The sequence below is a fragment of the Empidonax traillii genome, unplaced genomic scaffold, assembly GCF_003031625.1.
Source record: "Empidonax traillii isolate 1590-97213 ecotype Southwest subspecies unplaced genomic scaffold, ASM303162v1 scaffold191:size1449129, whole genome shotgun sequence".
In the NCBI taxonomy this organism is placed as follows: Eukaryota; Metazoa; Chordata; class Aves; order Passeriformes; family Tyrannidae; genus Empidonax; species Empidonax traillii.
The window spans coordinates 314,820-339,041 of record NW_020955384.1 but is presented as its reverse complement, the minus strand read 5'-3'; the positions used below and the strand labels follow the sequence as shown (position 1 = coordinate 339,041).

The window sequence follows — 24,222 nt, the reverse complement described above, 5'->3', positions numbered from 1 at the left end:
GACAGTGGGGAAAAATAAGTCTACCCTCATGAACAAAAGTAGGCCTTGTAGGTCTCAGCAGATCTCCCTTGTGGCTGTTAGGGAAAACCAGTGGCTAATTCAAAACAGAGTAGTTGGCTGAAACACTGATGTCCAAGAAGTGAAGTATTACCTAAAAAACACTTCCTGAAGCAAGAGGGAGTACTGTCCTCTCCCAGCCCCAGAGCACACAGAGGAGCCCTGATCAGTGTCATCGCATCGCTCCCCTGCAGCAGAACAGGAACTGGCTCTGACAATGTCCATCAGAACAACCACGCATGGAGAAAGCTTATATTGCTCTCTTGTAAGAAAAGCTAAAAACAGTTTATCTATCAAAAAGATTTAGCAGGACTGGGTATCTGGGCAACACCATATACAGAACTATGTTATAAATTAGTTGTCAACTACTCATGTCACTGAAATTAAGTATTGCAGTTTATTTAACAAGTACCAATTCAGGGGCAACATCTTGGTGGGTTTTGACTGTGTTGACAAAAAGTGCTGCTTTGCAATTCTACAAAGTCTTGTTTTAATCAGAACAATAGCTAGAATCAGTGATGTTCAAGAAGCTGAAGTCTTCTGCCTTATTTGAGATGGAAATATAGCTTTGCTCTGTCAGTTAAGGTACATTTGATATATAATAAAATGCATTTTAAGACAGTGACAGCCAAATTCCACATTGGAAGCTGTTACAGGATTACTTTTAAAATCAAAAAAGAATGTTAGATGAGATCTACTCTCCAGGAAGTGCACTGGATGATAAAACAATAGTGAGTATGAAAGCTGGCAAAGCAGACTTTTTTCTGCAGAGGCAACACCAATAACAAATGTTTAATTAGTTGAGGAGAAAAACGAAAATTCCTAAAAGAGTAGTCAAGAGGCAGTATAGAGTGAGCATCCACTAGCTTTCCTGAAAGTCAGACAGAGAGCCGTAGTTACACAGTTATGATGTTACTGACTGGAACAAAGACTTCACAGAAAGTAAGGGGTGGGGGAAATAACACCCCTTCATCTTTACATATAAACATCATGTTGACTTGGAATTTAGGTTTCATTTAAATTCAGTATCTCTAAACACCTGAGAAGTTGGGGAAACGGTACAAAAGCAGATCAAGGGATTTGGGTAAGCCAGGAGTTCCAGTGAACCCTGTGCACTGTTAGCTAAGACAGAGAGTTCTAATTTTCATGTGAAGCACCAGTAAGATGCCTAACACACTGAAGAAGAGATAATGGGGTAGAGAGCCTATTATTTGGGAATATCATTTATGTTCATATAAGTAAGCAGCTGTGGTAGGAAATAATGTTTGTCCTACACTTGCTTTTCTCGATGTGGTTGGTGGAAAAGTTCAGAAAAGAATTATGAAAACTTGTCATGATTTCTCTCCCTGGTATTTACTCTTGCTTTGTCTGTCTGCACAATAAGTTAGCAAGTCTGTCCTCTTCATGGGCGCAGTTTTGGATCACACATTCTCGACATTCAGAACAACCTCCTGTCACAGTCTACTATTATAGTTTTTAGTCTGCAACAGTGTAATAACAGGTCATAGTATTTTGTGTCAAGTATGAGAAGGTAAACAAACTTTGTTTTATATGCATCAGTCAGCTGGGCACACTTCTGAACATATACACAAGAATTTTGTGCTCAGCCTGTAACAATACCTGGTGAGCACTGCTCTGGGTCCTCGAGCTCTTGCGTGCATTTTATCCAACACCATGTGCTTTAGTTTCTGGTAATACACAGGACCAAAATATATATATGCTTCCAAAGGTTCCCTGAAAGAATAAAAACCAAAAGAAACACAATATTCACAGTTATCACATGCCAATGTAAGAGAGACAAGAGCGTCGTGCACAGGTGAAATTCGAAACGATTTGGAAATCACGAGTCCTACAAAAATGCGTTTGGGTTTTTTGGGCAATCAGTCTGAACCCTGCCCCCCAAGGAACCCTTCTGAATGCTTCCAACACCATATGTTGCTGTATCCTCTCCAGAGAGGAACAAGCTCCTGAACTCTGGTAAGCCCCTCCTCTCACTGTACAAGAGTGTTTCAACAGTGTCATCAGTAACCAACAAGGGCTGTAAGACCCTGAAGAATGACTTAGGGTATTTCTATTTACACTCTTTCACAAAGGTAAGCATACATGTAAACAAATATAAGCAGCATAAATGCTCAAAACACCCTTTTTGTAGGAGCACTTCGAGAAATCTGCATTTGCAAGAACAGCTTAGCACTGGCACACTATGAGCCAGTTGTCACATCCACTCACATCCACTAACTCTCCCTGCACTCCACTCCTTGCACAGCCCAAGACCCAGAGGGGAGAAAGCTCTCCTGGAGTGGCTGTGCATGAGCACAGCTGCCCCTGCAGCCCTGCTCAGCATCCACAGGACAAAAAACGCTGCCCTGCCTGGCACTGGGGGCTCAGATGAGCTGAGTAAAGGGCTCCTGAGGACTGTGTTTAGGCACTTGCATCAGCTTGGGAACATCTGTAAGCAATACAGAGGGTGTTACTCCATTCTATGAACTGGAGTAATGGTTAAAGATTTCTGTGTTAAAAACATTCCCAACTGTAAGAACTGTGTAAGCGCCTAAAGATCAGAAAGTAACAGTGAAAAGCACTCAGTCATTTCCCAGCTACCACATTCAGCCCAACTACCACCTTCAGCACTAGGAATGACCAGATTTAACACAGACAGCCTCAGCATGGCCACTGGTTCATGTAAAAAAAAAGAAATAAATGTCTGTGCAATTTAAAAACAAGCAGAAGACAACAGCATTGCATGTCCCTTTCAGAGTCATTACTGACACTAGGCAGCGTTATGCCAAAAGCTGATTATTGAAGAAAATAATGAAAGCTGATTAGACATTTGAAATTTGCAAGCTTTCACATGGTTATGAAATCTGCCTTCAAATTTCATAACAAACAGATTAAGCCTGTGAAATTCGAAAAAAATAACAGCATCCTTAAGCAAAGTCTCTACAAAGTTGAAGTTTTGGGACAGGGGATTTTTAGAGCTAAATGATTTTATTCTCCCTAGGAAACATGATTAGTCAGATTTTTTTAAAAGCTACCATGCTACATCAATAGCAAGTGTTTCAACATCAGAATATTTAATATATAATTTATGGAATATGGAGTGAATAAGGAAAACAAAATCATATCTCTGAAACAAAAAGAGAAGCAACATATGGAATAACTTGGTAGGAAAGGCAATTAAAATAAAAAGTATATAAAAAAAACTTACAAAAGAGACCTGAACTCCTTCCTTGAGAAAATGGGGACTGGAAGGATAATAAAAATAGCAGGAAGGTAGGATTAAGATACATTTTGGAGGGGCAGGCATGTGAAGCCATATGGCCTTTTCCTGTTCCTAAACTATCTTATGTTCTTTGAACTCTGTTCTCAGAAACCGGTCTGATCAACACAGCAGGAAGTTTCCAGACTAGAGTATTATGCCAGACTGAAACATTGTATAATTGAAAGAAGAAAAAAAAAAAGGAAAAAAAAAAGCGTGCACACAGAATATTCCCAAGGAACAGATGCTTCCCTCCAAATCTATATTTACAGTATTATTAAAGTCAACATGAAAATTCTTATCTCATTCTGAGCATATAAGACTTTCTGCCAACAGTAACTTGAAATTTCTTACAATCTGTCAGAAAGAAAACCTTGATTTTAGCTTTTTTGTCAGGCAATAAAAGCTGGGAAATTTTCATATGTACCACAAGGGCCATTCCCATCATGCAACATACACACTAGTAATTCTTAAAATGTAGAACCACAAAATACTTCTAAGAAAAAATAAACTCCTGCCATTCTTCATCCCCTTTTCTCCATCTCACAGAGCACTTTGCAAATAAGAGAAAGATCCTGCTCTGAGACATAAGAAGATTTTTCAGATGTGTCCCAACAGGATTTCCCACCTCTCCTGAAAAATCTAAATCTATACAGCAGATTCTTACCCAGTGATACCAGATGTTACGTAGTCCTTCCCTAGGTAGTTATAACCATGGCGAATAAGATCTTCACACACATCCTTAACTTTACTGCCGCCAAAAGCTGTTCCATAGTGAAATCTGCCATCGAGGACCCCAGCCTTTCCAGCTAGGAGTTCAATTAACTTTCCTACCTGTGCGAAGAAAAGCAGAGTTAACAGCCTGGTCATTAGTATGGGCACAGTGCTGGACAGGTCACAGCATGAGTTTGTCAGGCAAAGTGACTGACATGGCAGCCTGGGTTACTGCATGCAACAAGAGGAGTGGAAGAAACCCAAGAACAGGGAAGAACCTGTGTGAAGGGGGAAAACTGGACTCATGGTAGGGTCTGGGAACACCTCTTAAGGTCCAGAGTCAGGCAGTTCCACTTTTTTCAGTTGTCTGGGAAAGGGGCATCCTCCAGCATGGTTGTCTGCTGTAGGAAACAGCCTCAGAGACTGACACGCTGCAGTGCAGCAGGGGGAACAGAAGGGAAGATGCTAACAAGGGAATAAAGATCAGAGGCTGTACCAAGTAATCAGTGAGATCCCATATAAAGGCCAGGTGGTGAGGTATTTAGTGTGAACCCCGCAGCAGAGGTGCAAGACTTGCATCAGTTCCAAGAAGGCAGATATAACGTAAGAAGTCTAGATATACAGATATATAGGTCTAGGACTGTAATCGAAACTCCTCTCCAACCTTCACCTCGCAGTCAGCCCCAGCCAACTTAGTGGGCACTGGCAATAGGGAAGGAGGTGGGAGAGCAGGAAATTTTCAAACAAAAAGGGTGCAAGTGAAGTATTCAAGTGCATTCCTCTTAGCTTGATACAGAACAAAATGAGAATGATGCACAAACAGCCTGCATCCCTGCTCCTTTTACAGTCAGATGTTTCAAAACACGTGAAAACAGAGGGCTGAACGCTTATGGGAGAGCGAGCGTGCGGCATGATGACTGGAGAATACTGTCAGTGAAATCATGCTTTGAGCTTTTTTGTCTCTTCTGGCTAACCTCCTTCTCTTTCCCTATTGGGCAACACTGTCTCTTTAATTGTAACATAACCACTGACCGTCATACGCGATGGGAAGCCATGAGGGTTCATTATGATATCTGGACAGATTCCTGTATCACAAAATGGCATGTCTTCCTGAGGAACAATCAGTCCACACACCCCTGCAGAAGAGAAAACATTTCAATTCACAAAACAGCAAACCACCAGCAGGGCTGACGCTCATCACCAGATTTTCTTTAGTGTTTTCCTCCTCCTCTCTTTCTCATGGATCACTCTTTACCCAGATTCATTACCATGACCAGTGCTCCCAACCTGCAGACTAGAAGAGAGCCCTTGTGACAGGACTTGCAAAATTAGCATGCCCTTACATAATGCTCTCAGTGATTTGTGAGTTGGCAAATTAGGGAAGAAAGCTTTAGGTCCAGTTTTCAGAGGCAATCAGAAACTTCTGTCCAGTCAGACTGGAACATCTAAAGCTGATGCTATAATTTCCTGGGAAGAAAGTTAAGAAAGATGGCCTCTTACAATATGTCTTTAGACATACAAAATTATTATTGATTTGAAATTTGTTTATCAGATGTATCTTTGCTAAATACTGTCAATAAAAACACATCAGGTTGGGACTTTGACAAAGACTGAGAGGAGATAAGCAGAGGCAAATACATTAAAAACCCCAACAAACATTTTTTCAGGTAGCATTCATTTGCTGAGCGCAGATTGCTTTTGAGAATTACAAAGTACAATCCACTCTGCAGACTGTTTTGATTTTGTCAGTTCATGAACACAAACTGCTCCTTTAAAAGTTTTGGAAGCTTTTTTCAGTCTCTATCAGTCTTGGGTGTAAAACCAACACTGGAAAGAGCAAAGAGAAACATGAAAACTCATTTAAAATGGCCTATCACACATCCCAAGATTTTCCTACCAACCCTTACAACTGTTTCTACAGCAAATTCTACAGATCAGCATACTGCAGCTATAAATGATCAAGAGATTTGACATTCAAATTCAGGTGCTAAAATGCAGCTGCTTAAGCCCATACTCCTTTGAACCAAAGCTACTGTTTCAGCTGGACAATTTCTTCCAGAAGCCCTTAGAGCAGAAAAAGTCTGCAAGCTATTTGAGATCAGCCTGCTGCAACTGTGCCAGAGCACGCTTTGGGAACAGTCCTGGAGTGGAGGGGGTTCCTGGAAGACTGAGGGTACTGGTTACATCCCTAAAAAGGCATCCCCCGACCAGCCAGTTCACAGGGGGATATTGGCGTCTGCTCAGGAGGGAGCTCCTCTTCCACTGTCCAAGCAAGACAGGGATAGGTGTATGGGACAGTAGTTAATAGAATGAGAATGGTTAAGTGTGGGGGAAGGGAGCAGAAAAAAAAGGATTGGAGAGTCTGGGGCAAAGGGGGGGGGTGTGTGCTGTTGTATTTAGTTTTAAACCTATTGAAACTAATTTTCATTGTTCTACTGTGATAAATCAATAACATCCTTCCAGCCCTCCCTTGCCAAGCAGCAATCATTTGCTGAAAATGGAAAAAAAAAAAAAAAAAGCCAACCAACTCAAAACAACCCGCTATCTCTTGTGTGCACAGCTTTTTGTTTTGTCCTAAAATTTTATACATAAATACTTTCTTGTATATGTATTATGGCGCATACATTTTGCCTTATTTGCATTTACTTCTAAGAAAGCATTAGGTTGCATCTGGACTTCACGGCACCTGTAAGCCAAAAATTAAATCTTAGCTAACTTAAAATTACTTGAGGCTCTGAAAACCTTTTATATGCCAAGCTGGTTCCCATAGCAGACAGCCACTGTGTTGTTTGTTTTGTGTGAAAGTGAATGATAAAAGATCCATGAAATCGACACAGAAAGGCAGAACAGCAGAAAGAACTGAGGGCTCTCCATCATAGCGGCTTCTACCCTCCGCTGACTTGTGTAACAATAGGACCTACACACCCAACTGCAGATCTAACACAGCTGTGCATTTCATTAGATGAAGAGCACTAGTGACACAAGTAAATAATTAACTTATTCTGGTCCGCTGACTGTGGTTATGAGACCAGTCATAGCTGACAGATTTTAATACAAGTTAACACAAAGACAGCATAATGAGCTTAGAAGTTAAAAACAAAATATTTAGACAGAATCCAGCAATGTGAAGCTCACTAGGCCATTTATAAAGTTTCTATTTTACAGGAGGGGGGGGAAAGAAGAAAGAAAAAAGGGAAAGTTAAAAAGCCTCAATTCTAAGCTTCTGTATTTTAAGAAGTCACTGAGTTTATAACAGATCTATAGCATGTGTATTTAGAGGACAGAGAGAAGCTTCTTCCTTCCCTGTGTTTCAAGAAAGTTCACTCTTACTCAAAAATCCTGTTAAAAAAGCTGAAAGGTACTTTCCCTATGTACAGTGCTACTTGTAGAAGCAAGTAACTTAATTTCAAAATGTAAACATGATTTTATTTTGCAATTGCTTGCCTTCAGAAGCTCTTTGAGAGACTAATGCTTGCAGGTCTGCACTTCAAGCTCCTGAATTTGCTACTCTTTTTCATGCCTGATCACTGAGCCGGGTTTGCAGCAGGGGAGTACCAGGGAAGCCAACAGCTGCAAAAAAAGCAATCAAGTGAATTAATCCACATAAGTGGAATTATCACTTGCAACTGGCTAATAAAACACTAAAGAGAAAAGAAGGGGCTGGATTTAAGACAGCCTAAAGTTCCAAATATTGCCCTGTCCAAGTATGAATTGTGTTTCACAACTGAGCTGCCCAAGTACTCCCCATACAACATTCATAAACAGGGCACACAAGAACTAATGGGCAATTTTGCTCTGTGGCTTTACTACAGGCTAATATTTCTTAACTGTTACTGATTTAGACATCACATGAAAACTGATCCCCAGCATTCACAGACAACATACAAAACAATTTGGTTTAGTTTACTTCCCTTCCTCTCACAGTTTTTATACGCTGCATCTGAAATCGAGCGATACAATTCAAGACTAAATGCTATACTGCAGTGGGCCTGAATTGGCTCTCATCTGTACATTCTGGAGTCTCATCTAGTACAAGAATCAAACATTAACAACCAGAAAAGGCTGCAGACAAAGCAAATAACAAAATTTTTTTTAATGTGGATTAACTAGAAGGTTATATGTTTGAGCAAGAAAGCGTCTCGCAGCTTGCAACATCTCATTTCTTTCCAATTGAAAACCAAATTAAATTCTAGAAAAAAACCTTTATAAATCAATTTCATAATGTCATCTTAAGAGGGAAAATCAGTGAAAATGCTACGAAACTTTCATGATATCAAAAAGAAAAAAAAATGCATTAATAAGCATGGCAGCTTAATGCAAGGGTAACAGTTTAAATGAGAATAAACCTCAGTAAGACATCTACAGTGGTTTAACATGCAAGTATAAAACAGCCATTGGCAGTGTTTTTCAGTGCTATTGTACGCCAGCCAGTAAACGACAGCCCCCTGACTATGCTCGATGGCCCCCAGCTCCACACACGTTATCAGCATCAATGCCGACAGCATCTCCAACCCATGTACCTCCACAAGGCCCTGACAGACCATAAAGATCCCCTCATCCCTGTACTTTTGTCCTCTAATAGTTTCTTTTCTTAATCAGCAGAAACTTGGGTTTCCAGGATTGCTACCTTTCATGTGGTTGGTTTTACAGTTTGCTGACAACCACGAACATACCCAGACTTGTAAAACCCCAGTTTAGCAGAGGGGGAAGGGGGGCGGCTGGAAGGGGGCAGGGAGAAAACAAAACAGTATGGGAAAGTTTTTCACCGGGCTATTGATAAGATGCCTTCTATACCCACACATGCCAAATGAAAAAAAAAAATCACCAAATAAGTCAAAACAACCTAATATAGAAAACTAATTACTACCAGCAGGAGGGACATTAGAGAGCAAAGGAGACTCAGTGAATAGAAGCAGCAGTAATACCGGTTTCTATCAGCAAGATAAAAAGAAGCACATTACTAAATGTGCTTGTTTACTTATTCTAATGATATGGTGTTAAAAGAACTAAAACTATCTTGAAAGGCATCCATTTTAGGTTTACCAGATTTGCCAGAATTTGGGAATACTCTTGAGAAATAAGACTATGTCACATAATTAAGCGAAGTTGTAGCTGTAACACAGCGCTGTATATTATGGGCAAGTGACAAATAGATCTGCAAAAATTAGTAAACTAACTAGCTAAACAAAAAAAGTACAGCTGCCTCAAAACTCTCTAATTACATACTGTGTTGTCTAACTAAGCATAAAACAAGTCTAGAAGAAAAAAGTGCTGCATCACATAAGCTTTGTTCAATATTGAATCATTCACTGATCTATCATATCACTTGCTACATCCCATTTGACATAAGAGGTAAAGAACAGAATTAAAATTAACAGATAAATAATGCATAAGTAAACTTGATTAGTTTTCTTATTAAAAACATCACTCTAAATGAGAGGAGGTGCTAGAAGACAATACAGTTTGTACACTGCTTTCCCATGAGCTGCTGAATGGCCTGATGTGATAAATTTGCATAGTCTGAAGCACACAAAGAGCTGATTAATTGAAACCCTTACAATGCTTCTGGAAGCAGCTATTGTAAAACAATAACCATAGGAACTTTACAAAATACACATGGCTGAATGAGTCAGGAGCTTAATAAAATGTGTGTTCAGGATACACTATTTGGAAACAGAATTAGAGATTTTTATTCTGTGCCATAAAACGCTAAATCACCCTAATTTCAGAGGTTCAGTTGAGGATTTACTGAAAAGGTCAGAAGGTTACCTGTTTGCTGCTTGAGATAAAAAAATGCTGTAATTTTCTTCTTAAGACAGCAAGCTAAGCAGTGGTTTTGTTAAAAATAAACAGAAAAAATGGCATGAGAAGTTTTAATAGTAGTCTTACGTTTTCTCATATTCAACTTCTGAAGATAAAAACAAGCTAAGAAATCCCTACCTTTCCTGATGCCTAATAACTACTAATCATCACACATTCCTGCAGTCGATAACAGCAAATTCTTCTTAATGCCACTTCAACCATATAATTACTATAAACCCACTGATGTTCTATTAGAGATAAGTACTAAGTCTGACTTGTAACATGGGGGAAAATGACACAAGTAGCCATTTAAAACTAACATCTTATTTTACATGTTCTGCTTATACACACTGCACAAGTGCCCATTAAAAGAAGAAAGATAAGTTGTTCTCAACTATGAAATTCGGCGAGCAGGAGAGGAGGCAGATGCTCAAACTAGTAAAAATTTCAGAAAGTAAGCAAGGTCAGACTTGGTTAGATAAGTGGTATTGTCATGAAGTTTATGTAGTTGACAATGCTGTGAATGGATTTTGTTTTGACACTAAAGAACATGGTTCATTTAGGAAAACAAAGACCATCTTTCATGAATTTAAACTCGCTTCCTTGTCTTTAGAGTTGTTTAAGTGCAGATACTTCAGAAAGGTTTAATCCTTGATCTTAGATCTTCAGCTATTAAAAAGCTTCTGTTTGCCAGTTCAAACAATCTCTTGCTTAAATACAGTTTTTCCACTCCTCAGGAATACTGTTCAGTATTGCTTCTTAGTTCTGTGATCTACAGGACCTTTGTTGGAGGTGTTAATCCTTTTTCACATGAGAGACTGAGAAATGTTCTTTCAGAGAAGTGTTATATTGCTTTTTTTCACATCAAAGGAGCCCAACTTTTTCCTCATTGTGACTTGTAGCAAAGCAAGAGGAAATCTGGAAATATAATAATTTAGTTTCTATGGAACTCAGAAGAAGCTTCTTCAGCTTAACAACTCTTAAACCTTCTGTGCTTTGAAAAGTGACTTTGCTTGAAGAATACAAGATTAAAACAACAAAATAATTAACAAAAAAAGTTTCTTTATCCTTCTAAAAAATATATGATGCAATATAGTTAAAACAAAGTCCTGCAGGTCGGGATAAATCCTCTCTGATAGGTAGCTGTTTACTTGTGAGATAGTAGAAGCTTAAAGACTTTACAGACTACAGGGACAGTCCCAGCCCCAAAGATCTTCCTGCAAAACATCTAGTTTGAAGATGAATATTGAACTAGAGCAAAATATTTGCATTTCAGAACACAACATGGTGGCCTCATTTGTTTTGTTTTGTTTTGTTTTTTCCTTCTGCCCATATACTTCTTTCTTGACAGGTCTTGAAGGAAAGGCAACCTTTCACAGGCAGTTTGGAAGGAGTGTACTTAAAGCACGGACTCGCGTGAAAAGAGGGTGTGGTGGACACGCCAGAAGTGGTGACCCTTGCCAATACCATGTTGACATGTGAGAGGACACAAAGAAGGTAGCAAATACAGAGGCAGTGACATAGATCTGTATCATTACAGAGGCCTACAAAATCTACCTACATATTTAACGAAAGGCTTTTCTGTAACAAAAGGCTAAGGCTGGTTTGTGAGATTTAATCTGTTGTATCCCAGACACTTTCTAATTCCCTTACTCTGCTTCCTTCTGCCCCAGTGACAAAGCACAGCTTTGAAATACAAATCAATTTGGAATACAGGAAGAAGACCGTAAAAAAACTCGAGAGATGGTTTGTGCAATCTCTTGTTTTGCATGTATTTAACTATTTTAGAACTACTACTTCTACAATTCCATAAAATCAAATCTCATCTTCACGCACTCCTTCTAGAAAATAAAAATATTTTTCACAAAAAAAAAATTGACAATACAGATCGAAATGTGCTTTCTCTCCTTCTCACTTGAACCATGGTACTTGTTAGTTTAAGCTCATCGTAGGTTTAAATGGCCCTGTAACAGGCTTAAAGCTAACACTCACAAATTAAACTCAGAGTGGTAATAGCCGGCATTCATTCAAAGATGAGAGAAGAATTCAGGGCTAATTAAAAATTCTCTCAATGGAAAAAGTTAAACTGTAAATATTATGATTTCTGTTTCATGATTGTCTATATTCTTCTGTTATGACTGATCCTTCCCTGGTTTGATGTCAGAGAGGGCTGATACTAGATATAATTTTAAACAGCTATTAAAGGAGGATTTTTTTCTTTCCTTTTCACACCTTTTCTCCAGTTTTGTTACTGTCAGTATTTGGTTCTTCATTGTATACAGTGAACTTAGTGTCAGTATTTTTTCTTAGTATCTATCAAAGGTATCTTATCTTTTTTTCTCCTTTCTCCCATTTATTGTTAACATCTTTTCCCATAACGCACTACAAGCCAGTGAACTGGGAGGTTCACTACTAGGAAGGCTATGTGTCCTTGCAGAATGTAGTGATTTAGAATATGATCACTCCCCTGCTCACAAGGGATTGCTACAGACTGATGTGCTGCATAGTTACAAGGACATGCCTGCAACCTCTGTAACACAACAGCTGCAATGTTCCTGATGCAATGCCAGGACAATCATGGGTGCTTTCAAAGTTCTCTACAGCATTTAGGATATTGTTTTTCATGACTATGGGATTTCCACAGGTATTTGTTTGCTCTGGACTGTGAGACGCCTTATGTACATCTAGTGCCATGGAAGGTCCTTGGCACCCTAAAGGCACACTGCAGCCTGCCTGACTCAATTATGTTTCCTTCTGTCATTCTTCCACTTTTTCTCCTCTGATGGTTCTAGATTTGTGGAGTATCCTTTTTGTTAATGTTTGAAGAGATATGAAAATCAGTTCCATTTAAATTCTGTTCAACTATTTCAATAGGTGCACATCAATAACCCAAATGAGGAGAAAAACTTAACCTGTTTAATTTTTTCATGCAAGCCCCCATACATACTTCTCATGATTAACCAATCAGCTTCTTTAATATAATTTGTAGTGTTTTGGTATTTTTTTAATTCTAGTATGAAAAATTGTCCTGCAGAGTACCAGCTTCCTACTTTTAGGTCAAAAGACATCTTAAAAATACAATCAGGAGAAGTGTTTCAATGCTCATCAGAAGAGCTTCTATTTCTTAATGGCAACAGAAACAATGGAAGCATTTCTTGAGAATACAGAGTTTCAAGAACCAGTTTTGTAGGTCTGTGGAAAGGCACTGTGAAGTATGGGTGATCTTGGAGAGAGCTGGGGAAAAATTGCATTGACCAGTCATATATATGTAACACACAAACTTGAGGCAACATCTGGAAACAGCTGACAACTGTGATGAACTACTGTCTTCTGTACCCATTTTACCTCTTCTAATTGACAGGTTTGCTCAAGGTAGATGTCCTGATACCCTCACCTGGAAACTGCAGAAATGTGGATTACTGTGGTTAGCTCTGCAGCTCATGACAGAGATACAGTCTTTCACTTTGATTACACCTGGCCATCTCATTGCCACCGACGCTTATGTACTTCCATAGCCCCACAAAGTCATAAAGGAGTGCAGGTTTGACTTCAGGCTACAGACATGAGCAAAGAAGCGAACAGTGGCACGGAACATTATAAAAATGTCACATTCCATAGGAATCACTTCTTGCTGGTGCCTGGGGTCAGTTGTAAGCAACCACTCTTCATACCTCTTTCAATCATACAAGCACTAAATATTCTGGAAGTGATTCTGTTTAAGTTTCATTTAAGAGAGCTCCAGAGCTGCACAGCGCCTGTCTACTAGTGACATATGCTGCAGTTTCATCTCTTATCATTGGCTCAGATCTGCATATGGATGCTGTCAAGTACCAGATTCCTGCTGACTCCAGGGCATATTTACTCACACAGTTCTTTGGTTCTGCTTCAAGAATACAGGATCACAACAAATGAACTGGTGAATCAGCACAAGATCAAATCCAACGTGATGCTGGGAGTGGAGTTGGACTGTGTCACAAGGTGCTGAAAGGGATGCTTTCAGGGAGTTCCTCCTCACAAAAATCACTCTCTCCCATGTGTCTTCTGACAAAGAGAATGCTGCTCACATACGGCCAGCTGGTTTGCAAGATATCCATTAACTAGTACTGTAATTCGACGTATTTCTGCAAAGTTCATTAACCATGACTGGTTTTAAGAACTAGCTTCCAAATCTAAACAATCTCTTCTGTTATTTCCTCAGTTCCCTCCCTCTGCTCTCCACACAGGCCTAGAAGATACTTATGTCACCATATGTCAGAGGTTGGTGTACTTTACACTCGATGTTCTGCTTCTGGTTCCTCAGAAGTCAAAGCAAGGAAGTAAGTTTTTATTGCAGTAGTTATTAAGGCAGGATCACAAGGGGTGTATGTGCTGCCATGAAAAGGATTTGGTAATATCACACTCTTTGCCTCCTCACCACATCTGCCAAGAGACCAAGCAATGTTCTCAAACCAAAATAAGACCTTAAAAACGTAACAAGGTTACAACATTCAGGTAATGCCTTACAGAAGATACTGTAAGGCAGAAAGTCATGCTACAAATACTAAAAATCTAGATTTTCCAAGTATACAGGGAGATGAGAACATGTCAAAACCTGTCCCCACACAGAGACCAATTAGACCAAAACATGTTTTTAAATCAGTTACAGTCAGACTGTTTTCAATCACTTCTTTCTTAATATCCCTCTCACACCTCCCAAGCCTTTGAGATTCAGAGAGGATGATCTGAAACATTTTTTTTTGACATTATGGTCAAAGGGAGTCCAATGTAGATAAGGGAACAGGTTACTGGTTTTCATCTTACTATTAACATTAAAATTTGAGAACCAAGCAGCTTCCTAGCAGGTACCCATATTCGGTTTTTGCTGTGAAGATCCAGAGGTGCTCTAGATCACGTCCCAGGTGTATTTTCAAGTCTCTGCTGATGCACTCCTTGTTGTGTTCCTGATTTGCTCCCCTTTCACACCACTGCTCTGAGCTATCTATCTGCAGTCTTTAGAGCAGTATGTCTGCACAGATGACTTGCAAACCTCCCATTTGATCTCTGGTCTTTTCTGTCTGTTAAGAATAGGCCCTTTCACTCTTTTCTCCAGTCTCTCTCTTGATAACCCATTGACAAACCTATCACTTAAACCAAAATTCTCACCTCGGAAAAAAACCACAACCAAACCTCAAACCCCCTTTTTTGTTGTTGTTGTTTGCTTGGCGTTTTGTTTTGGTTGTTTGTATTTTTTCTATTTTCCAGATTTGTAAGTCAACTGAGAGTTGTGTTTGTCCATACCCGTCCTCAGTTTCAGAAACATCACTGCTAAATTAGGTGAACTCAACCAAAAAAAGGAATATGGTTTTCTATCACTGTATTCATAAAAGATCTGAACCAAACCACTGATGTGATGTTGTGTATGGGCATACACAACATGAATTTATTTTTATTAAATGTGTAGCTTACCTTTCTGCCCATGACGGCTGCTAAATTTATCTCCAATTTCTGGACGTCTAGTTTGCCTCAGCAACATTTTGATCAAGAAAGCATCCTCTGCATTTGATGAAATCATTACTTTTTCAATGTAAGAGTCAGTGGCACCTTTGTAGCTAGTAGAAGAAGCAAAAAACATTAGTTTTACTTCGATGAACCAAACACAAGTTACAAACAACTATCTGTGTATTGGTAAGCTTCTGGCCAAACTGTAATCTTCATGGAACTTCTATATATATATAAAATCTTTACTCCCCATATATAAGTTTACATATAACTTCCAGAGTACAGTATGTTTCTGGAAAATAAAAGGTTCAAGAGATACAACAGAAAGTAAGGGAGAATTAAGCTGAGTTTGAAAAGAACAAGGTATATTTTTTTGACACATGGGCACTTCTTGACAGCAAAAGCTTTCTTATATATTTTAAATTTCTGGATCTTCAGTTAAACAAAAAAATGCCAAATACAGATTTATAATTGAAGAAGGGAGTTAAAGGAATATACTTTCAGTATTTAAAAATTACAAAAATTACACTGTTGCCTCACTTCTTAGTAATAAGCTTGTAGCAGTAAACCTAGAGCTTTCTATTGCTTATGAAACACAAAAATGTACAGCAAAGCTATTTCTGCCTTTCTGATCTGGGCACCAATTGCTTGCCTTGCTCTCTGCTAGTTTACCAAACTGTCAAGGCTACTCCTGACAAAACAATGACAAGCCCTTCATTATTTATTTATTTTTACATTTATTATGAAATTTTAATCTCACACCTCAGAAGTCCTTTCTGGTTCTTTCAGGACAAGATAGGAAAAACTTTTACTGATTGTTCTTTCCCATTCACTGGTGTCTTTCCAGTTGGAATGGCCATAATGAGCTGTCAGTCCCTGACATAGGAAGACTTCCATCTCCTGGCCTCCTGCCTGGCAAGGTAAAGGCTGAGCACCAGTCAGCACTGGCCATTTTCTGCAGGAGCAAGTATGGAGGAGATGTGCCACCTCACTGGGTACACACGTGTTCTCTTCTCTTCCACTCCTCCTGCTTTTCTCCTGTTTCTTCATCATTTCATCATGAGTGACATCTCTCCCCTACTCCACTGTTTTACCTCTCTCCTCACTTTCTCCTGAAAACCTACTCAGGGATGCCTTTCTATGCATCCCTCTTCAGGAGAGTTCCTCCCTTTCTTCACAATTCCAGCATTCCAGGTGCCAGTAGCTAACTTACTAATGAGTAAGTAAGTGGCTACACACTTCTGAGAACAACCGAGGCCCTGAAAAATCCTGCGCAAAATCAAGGCCTAGAGAACTCGATCTAATTTGCAGAGGGAAGTTTATTCCTTTTAATTTTCTAGAATTTAGTATTTTCCCCGATACTTTTCCTCCATGTACCTTCCCCAACTATAAAATTTGTTGCAACCTACGTTACTGGCACATCTTTGTACTGTGGCTGCTGAGGCACACTGCTTCCTTCCAGAGGTGTCTGGGTCACAGTTGGCATAGATTTGTTCACAAGGACTTGCTTATTTTCTACCTTTTCACCTACAAAGATCAAGAAAAAAAGCATCATGAAACCATATCCGGCTACCTGTGTTAGAAATACATTTTAAGCTTTAAAAAAAAAAAAAAAAAAAGGTAAGCTGCAAAACAAACTGGAGGGAACATGTCCATGTTATTTTACTAAATATTGCATGTTAAGGGAATCATTAAACTAGCTTTCTTTAGTAAACCAAAACAGAACAGCTTGCATGCTGGGTGCACTGAGAGAACAGCTGTTCAACATACCTTGGTCAAAAGCCATCTGTTTTAAGTATGGAGAATACTAACAAGCAACATTTTAACTGACAAATTTTAGAAATTTGCATCGAAATTTGTGACATCAGTCTCTCCTTGCATTTACATATTTCTATTGATTCTGGTGTCATACGCAGCTTATTCCCATTCCACTCCCTTATCCTTCCCTTCACACAGAAAACTAGATCAGTAACACGCCTAATGATACAACTGCACACCAAGTACCTACCTCCCACCTTCTCCACAAAATTACACTGAACTTCAGTATGTGTCTCTTCTGTCCACATGAACCATCTCAAATAGGTTTTTACCTACATGCTGAGAACAGTCTCAGTCTGGAGTCCAACCCAGTCTTATCAATCCTAATACTTCAGAAGATTCTTGCCTTTTTTTTCTTAATTAACTTTGAAAGCTCCATTGTGATGTGTTAAAGAGCAAAACTGACCCAACTGTGGAGCTATAATGGAATTAAGTTTAGTGCCTTTTACAACACCTTCCTTATTAGACCTCAGCAGATCTATTAAGCCATTTTCTAACTGAAGGATGACAGTATGAGAGGATTCCTTCTAAAATCCATTACCATTGGAAAGTTATACACCTATCCTCCTATGTAAATGTAGTTGTATTTATTTTCTTATCTCTCTCCAAACATCTTTCTAAAGTGTTAAAAACACACAGTTTTACTTCCTCAAACATCTTCATTGACTGACAGCATGCAAGGAAATTTTGACACATGAAATCAAAATAGCAAGGAATTTATTTCTATCCTTAAAAAACCAACAGGACATGAGGGACAACCCACAAAAACCTACAGTACTAAGAGTTTGCCAGTTTGGGGATATGTGAAGAATACAAGCTCTAATGCTTCGATAGATTCTCACTGCTAAAGACTCACTCTTCTACTTAAATATAAGGCTCCCTTTTCTAATGTAGAAAAAAAAAAAACCCAATGACTGGTACCACACTGCTTTCAGCACCCGTTTTTTAATTTTCTATTACAAAGCTGTCAACCTTCACGACAAAACTCCAAAACACTAAGTATAGAACAAGGCGCACAAGAAATACTAACGGAGCATTAATTTCTACTACGATTCTGAACATGCCATGGATGACCACGCAGTTTGACATACCTGGAGAGCAGATACCATCAGCATCTAAAATTTCATGGCGCCAGATTGGTTTCCGGGTAGCTGCATCCAACATGGGACCCATAACTTTGTCAAATGTCTGGTTTGTGTAGCGCTTCAGCGTACACTTGGCATTCTTGTATACAAGACACCTTCCAAAGCCTAAAACGTAACACAAACAAGAAAGCTGATATGCCTACTGAGCTACAGAATATAAAATATTTTTAAAATTAGGTTATTCATTGGCTTGAATATGCACAGCATGGTACACGGACACCTAGTAGTTCACAATTTAAACATCAGACCACATATGCTACTTTTTTCAGACCCTGGACTACAGTCCAATTCTGAATTGTGCTCATCTGCTTCTATACCTCTGCACACACGCGAACACATCATTTCTCTTACCTCTGGCGGTCCCCAGTGAGACCAAACATAGGAGAAGAGACTGTAATAGGACAAGAATAGAACCTCTTCCTTTCATGAGTTCTAAGAAACCTGAACTTTTACTCATGTTTGTGGCTGACACAAGCTAGTCTACCAGGAAAGTACTGATTGAGTGGTCAACATAATCATCCCATTACTCACTTGTTTTTTTCCCAACTGAAAAAAATCAGAATTACATATATTATTATAAAATAAGGGGGTTTTGGTCTTCAGATGAGAAAAGTAGCATCTCTGGAATTTCTCTCCAAGTACATCAACTAACCATGATACCAAAGACTTTAATTGCATTTAGAATTACAGACAACCAAGAGCAAGGTTTTCTAGTAATCCTGTTTTATTTTAGCTTATCTGAAAGATAGTTGTGGCCACATACAGTACACCAACATTTTTAGATTATGTTAAGCAACTCCTGACAAGCACTACAGCTCTCCCTGTAAATGTTACCAGTCTACCAGAAAACATTCAGTTTTAAATCATGCCTGTTGTTGTTTTAGAAAAGAAGGCATAAATTAAATGCAGCAGACATTAATGCCAAAGATACATGTCTAGGAATACTATCACTGCTGCCTAGCAACTAGGAGGAAGGGAGTTGGAGGTGGGGGAATAAAGTAATGGACGAATCTGATTTTGGCCGCCCAAAACTAAAACCAATTTGATCACTGCACTGGGTCTGCTCTTATAGGAATTTATTTAGAGAACAGAGAGAAGAGAGACTAAGTTTTCAGGTGACTCTCCTCCAATCCCCAGCAGCATTAACATAAAGCCCCAAAAAAGTGTGGAGAGAGAGCAAGATCTACGCACACATGGGTTTCACTTAGCTAACCTTCTCTTTGGTGCTTATGTACATTTACTTAAAATACACTGTGCTGCAGAGTTGATATTTTCTTAAGGAAGTGGGTCATTAGTTTAACTCTGAATAAATGCTGAATTACTTTGCTTTGGACAATACTATTAATTCCTCTCAGAACCTAGGCGATACTGCCATTGCTCCTTCAGAAAACCAAGCTCACAATGACACAGACTGCCTTGGGTTCTATTCCTTTCCTAAATATATTTACAAGTCGAATTTCATCTATTGCTTTTGTTACAAGTGAAAATAATGAGACCTCTCTGTTAGTAAACAACAAAGGTTCAGGTAACCCCCTAAAAGGCCAGCTCAACACAACAGACTAACTAATACCTTACCTTTTTCATAAACTAAGTATTTGCACCTTTTTATTTGAGGCGAGAAGTTTGCCATTTTGTCTTATAATATCTAGGCTCAGAAGTGTATTTGAGTGTTGGCAACTTCACTGCACTACTGCAAGCATAGATTATAGTCACTATTCATACAGAAAACAAACAAAAGCATTCAAACCAGTTTTGGAATTCGATTTCTTAACTGGAGATCTAATGCTCGTAACTGCAGTAAGAGTTATTACAGGACAACACTATGAGACAACAAGTTTATTAGAATATGTATTAGAGCACACACTAGAGAAGTGGGAAAGAATTGATGGTTCTTACCTCTGTCTAAAGAGGCCTTATTTAAGACAAGAGCATCTTCAATATCGTAACCACTGTAGCTCATCACAGCGACTGTGGCGTTCTGTCCAGCAGGCAGTTTCTCAAAATCTATCAGTTCAATTGTTTTTGTTTTTACCATTGGCTTTTGTGGATAAGCTAGGAGATACATAAGAGTATCTATCCTGTTTCTTTGATTGTATCCAATAGTACCTGCATGTAAGAGAAAAACAAAAGTATGTGAACATTTGCGAGTTTTCAAGCAATGTTGTGGTGAAAAAATTACCTAAATACAAATTACCTAAAGCCACACAGAAATTCTTCAAGAAAAGAAGGGAAAAAAATTCATAAAATGGACCAAATCAAAACAACTTTACATTATTATATTTAAATAAACATATAAGTAGTTTCTTAATTTAAGCTTCCAGAAAGAATTATTTAGTTTTTCTTGAAAAGGGAAAACCTAAGCATCAATACAGAAAGAACAACAACAACAACTAACTAACTAACCAAATAAATAAATAAAAGCCATTTGACTGAATGTAAATAAGACATTTTTTAAAATCATGACACCGAATCCTGCAAGTAGGAAGTTTGCCTTTATTGTTCTCACACCCACAAGTGAGGGTTTATTGTGGAGCTGAACTTGTGTTTCAGAGACCTGAAACATCTGATCCAAAATTTCATGAGAATCAATAGGAAGACTATCACTGAGTTCAAGAAGAACAGTGGATCAAGCTCTACATCTTCCACATCATATTCCCTTCCTTTTTCTGGGTAATAATTAGTTCAACAGCAGCCTGTGTTAGAATGTGACAAAGCACGAACAAAGCATACCATTAACAGTAGCCAAGACTGATTTACTTTCTGAAATTAGAAGCATCATTGCTAGAAGGACTACAGTAGAAGTTAACTCATAATATATTTGTCTTTTTACATGAAATTAATTTTAAATTTACAGTTCAGAATTCAGCCCTTTGTATAGACCTCCCAGCTTGAGACTGAAATTTTTGGCCCTGTCCCATCAGACTGCCAAAATGTCTTCTGAAATCTGAGGAAAAAATAATTAACACCCAGCAGGGAAACATAAACCGTTGTGTAGCAGAACAAAAGTTAAGGCAATCGTGTGTTATTAGAGTTTGCTGTACCATCACTATGCTGTGTCTCTAAGCAATTAAGAAATTATAGTCTGAAGAGCTGTTTTAAAGTTTTAAGTGCTAAATATTCTGCAGTACTTGTGCTTAGGATTTAAGTCTTTCAAAGGCTTATTCTATTTTCTCCTGCAATTTCAGAGCCTGGCTGCTTTCTCAGAAAGGTCAAAATAGCCAGTGTATAGCCAAGACTTCACATAGCCAGAAAACAGCACATCTGAACACAAATGTGCTCAGAGGGGAGGTCAGCTTCACATTTTATATGCAACTACTTGCAGTTTCCAAATGCCTGCATTTACACAAAATGTCTACAAAACTGAATTTCTAAAACCAGGCAGCATTTACAGGCATTTCCAAAGACCTATCCTGTCCTTGCTACTAAGCTCTCTGTCCTAAACCACAACAGGTCCATCCTTCCCAAGGATGAGAACGGAGAGATAGCTCAACAGATACTGTCTGAAAATGAACTGTTACAGCAGGCTCTTCCACATCTGGCTTTTTTTTAGTTCTAGTAAGTAGGTTTGAAGCCACAGGCACAGCTTTTTCAAATTACAAGGAAAATGTGGTAGACTTGATAGGCTTTCCTTGTTTCTTGTTTTTCAGCAGTTGCTTTTCTATCTTTGTCTTGGATAAGGAAATTAATCATCCTTGAACAGTATTTTTTGTCTCCAGTAAGACATAAGTTGGTAGAGCTGGACTCGTCAACACTGAAGACCTTTGTAGTAACCCCACTATTTGAATATATTTCTATTATCTTCTTAGAATTCAATTAGACATTGTTTTCATTGTACTTTGATTAAAAAAACCTGCTTTTCCCCAGTATACAGATAAGAAAAATCTACTCCCAAATTAAGAATTTATAGATTTAGACCATATTTCCCTTTGCATCTAGAACGAATAATTTGTGTGCTTTCAGAACAGGTTGTCTACTGTAAAGCTCAGCTTAAATGTTTCACAGATGGGTACATTTTCCTGATGCTGAGAGAAATCTTTTCCAGAGCAAGTCAGCCAAACCTCACTTTTGAAATTCTTGCAATTCTTCTCTCCTCTGAGGTGCTTATATGCAGTACCTGCTATGGTTCACTGGTTAGGGATGCTAAGACATGATGAAGTCTGGAGCTAAACTTGTTCTTTAGAACCCAGTAACAATAAGTCTCCTACAAACCAAAGATTTCAGATGACACCTTCACACGCTTCAGGTAATGCAAATGATTTCTCTTCAGATGTTTCACATATTTCAAAGCTGGTATTTTTATCAGAGCTTCAGATAAGTCCAACAGAACTGCTACTGTTCAGGAGACACGAGTGACTGACACTACTGAGATTTTAATCCTCAGTAATAAACTGTATTCAGGCAATTCTTCAGGAGTCGAATACCATATCAAATGGAAAACATAAACATATATATCTATGACAGATATCCTAGCAGGAAAGAAACTGGTTAGAGAGTGATTCAAGAGCACAAGTGAAATAAACTGGCCAAAAAAGCATGCCATACATATGCAATATTATTCCTAAATGCTAGAATTTAATGGTTATACAAATAATGTTCTCTCTCAACTGGGCTAACAAACCACAGCCTTAAACCACAATCTGCTTATTTAAAATAAAGCAGCAGCTCTCTTCTTCTGAGGACTGGTGTGTTGGGATGAGACCTCTGTGTGGGCATTGAAATGAAGGAAGTCACCAGCTTTATTTCTGTTTTCTCTCTGAAAGAACAGAGCCCTTGTTTGCTCCAGCCAAACAGCCAAGGAAAAGTAAAGTATAATTAAAGTTCACCATAACAAACCCTGCTCACAATGACCCGCATTTATAATTATCCCAACTGCAAGAACCAATTTTTTTCATTGGTAATTAGCCCTGGTTAAAGCAAAACACACAAGGTTGACCTGAATACAACAAAGATAATTTTCTTGCTTTTCTCAGTACTTGATATATTGTGAATGCACGTGTGCATTCCTTCCTTTTTTTTCCATTTCCTGTCAGGTTTTTTCTCTTTTAAAGTATCGTTTGATCATCCTTCAGTGTGAATTAATCACTATAAAAATGCTATCTACTGATATTTAGCATAAATGAGGCATTGTTATTCTGATGCAGAAAGTTTTGAGAACACACCAGAACAAACAGCCAGCTAAAATGAGTGTTAATCCAATTCTCTGGTGTATTACTTAGAGCAACATTAAACTGTACAGTCACAATTAACAAGGATACAAAAATCAACCTACTTGAGCCGAAAGGGCTATTACTGCACGTGCAAAAAAAAGAATCACTGTATTTCTGTATATCCCCTGTTTTCACTATGGATTTCCTACTATTCTGTCCTTTTATATGAGCACAAACCAAGAGAGGAAGAAGTACAGTTTTTAAATGCTGCAGTAAACCTTGCGGAGGGAGCTCCAACTCAGCTCAGACAGATTTTCACAGTACATGTAATAAGTGAGCTGGATGTTAAACATCAGCAATTCTCCTTTCACTGTATAAAGATTAAGAAGTCAGTTAAAAAGATTATGGGTAAATGGGGGGAAGTAGTTTGGCTCATTTCTGCCTCAAGCACTTCTGTGCCTGCTACCAGGGAGAGATGTCAAAATGAGACTGTCACAGAGCACAAACACTCCTCAAAGAGCAGTGGCAGAACAGAGCTGTGGCCACAATGCACCCAGATGCAGCTGTGATGACCAGCAACAGCTGTTTTCGCTTTGAGGTTGTTTAGATTCTCTGTCCATAGGACAGCCATATACAATTTGGGAGGACTCTGGCTCTCAGTCCATCAACAAGCCTTTCACAAGTGTCAAAGACGAAAAAACCACCGGCCCTCAGTTCCTTGAAGCACATTATTTTTCTCTACTCAATTTTAACACATTCTGCATAACACAAAGCTGCATAAAAAGGGCTCTGTTACCTCACA

The 24,222-nt window shown here is 38.7% G+C and overlaps 1 protein-coding gene across 1 annotated transcript in view; it reads right to left on the bottom strand.

Annotated features, from left to right (window-relative positions):
• The window catches only part of POLR3B (RNA polymerase III subunit B), a 73,455-nt gene that overhangs the window by 7,567 nt on the left and 41,666 nt on the right, over window positions 1–24,222 (bottom strand). The window contains exons 20-26 of the mRNA XM_027886646.1: window positions 20,170–20,379; window positions 18,220–18,378; window positions 16,720–16,837; window positions 15,278–15,420; window positions 5,063–5,166; window positions 3,984–4,150; window positions 1,678–1,791 (exon numbers count right to left, since the gene is read on the bottom strand). Of these exons, the coding sequence (XP_027742447.1) occupies window positions 1,678–1,791; window positions 3,984–4,150; window positions 5,063–5,166; window positions 15,278–15,420; window positions 16,720–16,837; window positions 18,220–18,378; window positions 20,170–20,379 (1,015 nt within the window). The remainder of the gene's footprint in view (window positions 1–1,677; window positions 1,792–3,983; window positions 4,151–5,062; window positions 5,167–15,277; window positions 15,421–16,719; window positions 16,838–18,219; window positions 18,379–20,169; window positions 20,380–24,222) is intronic.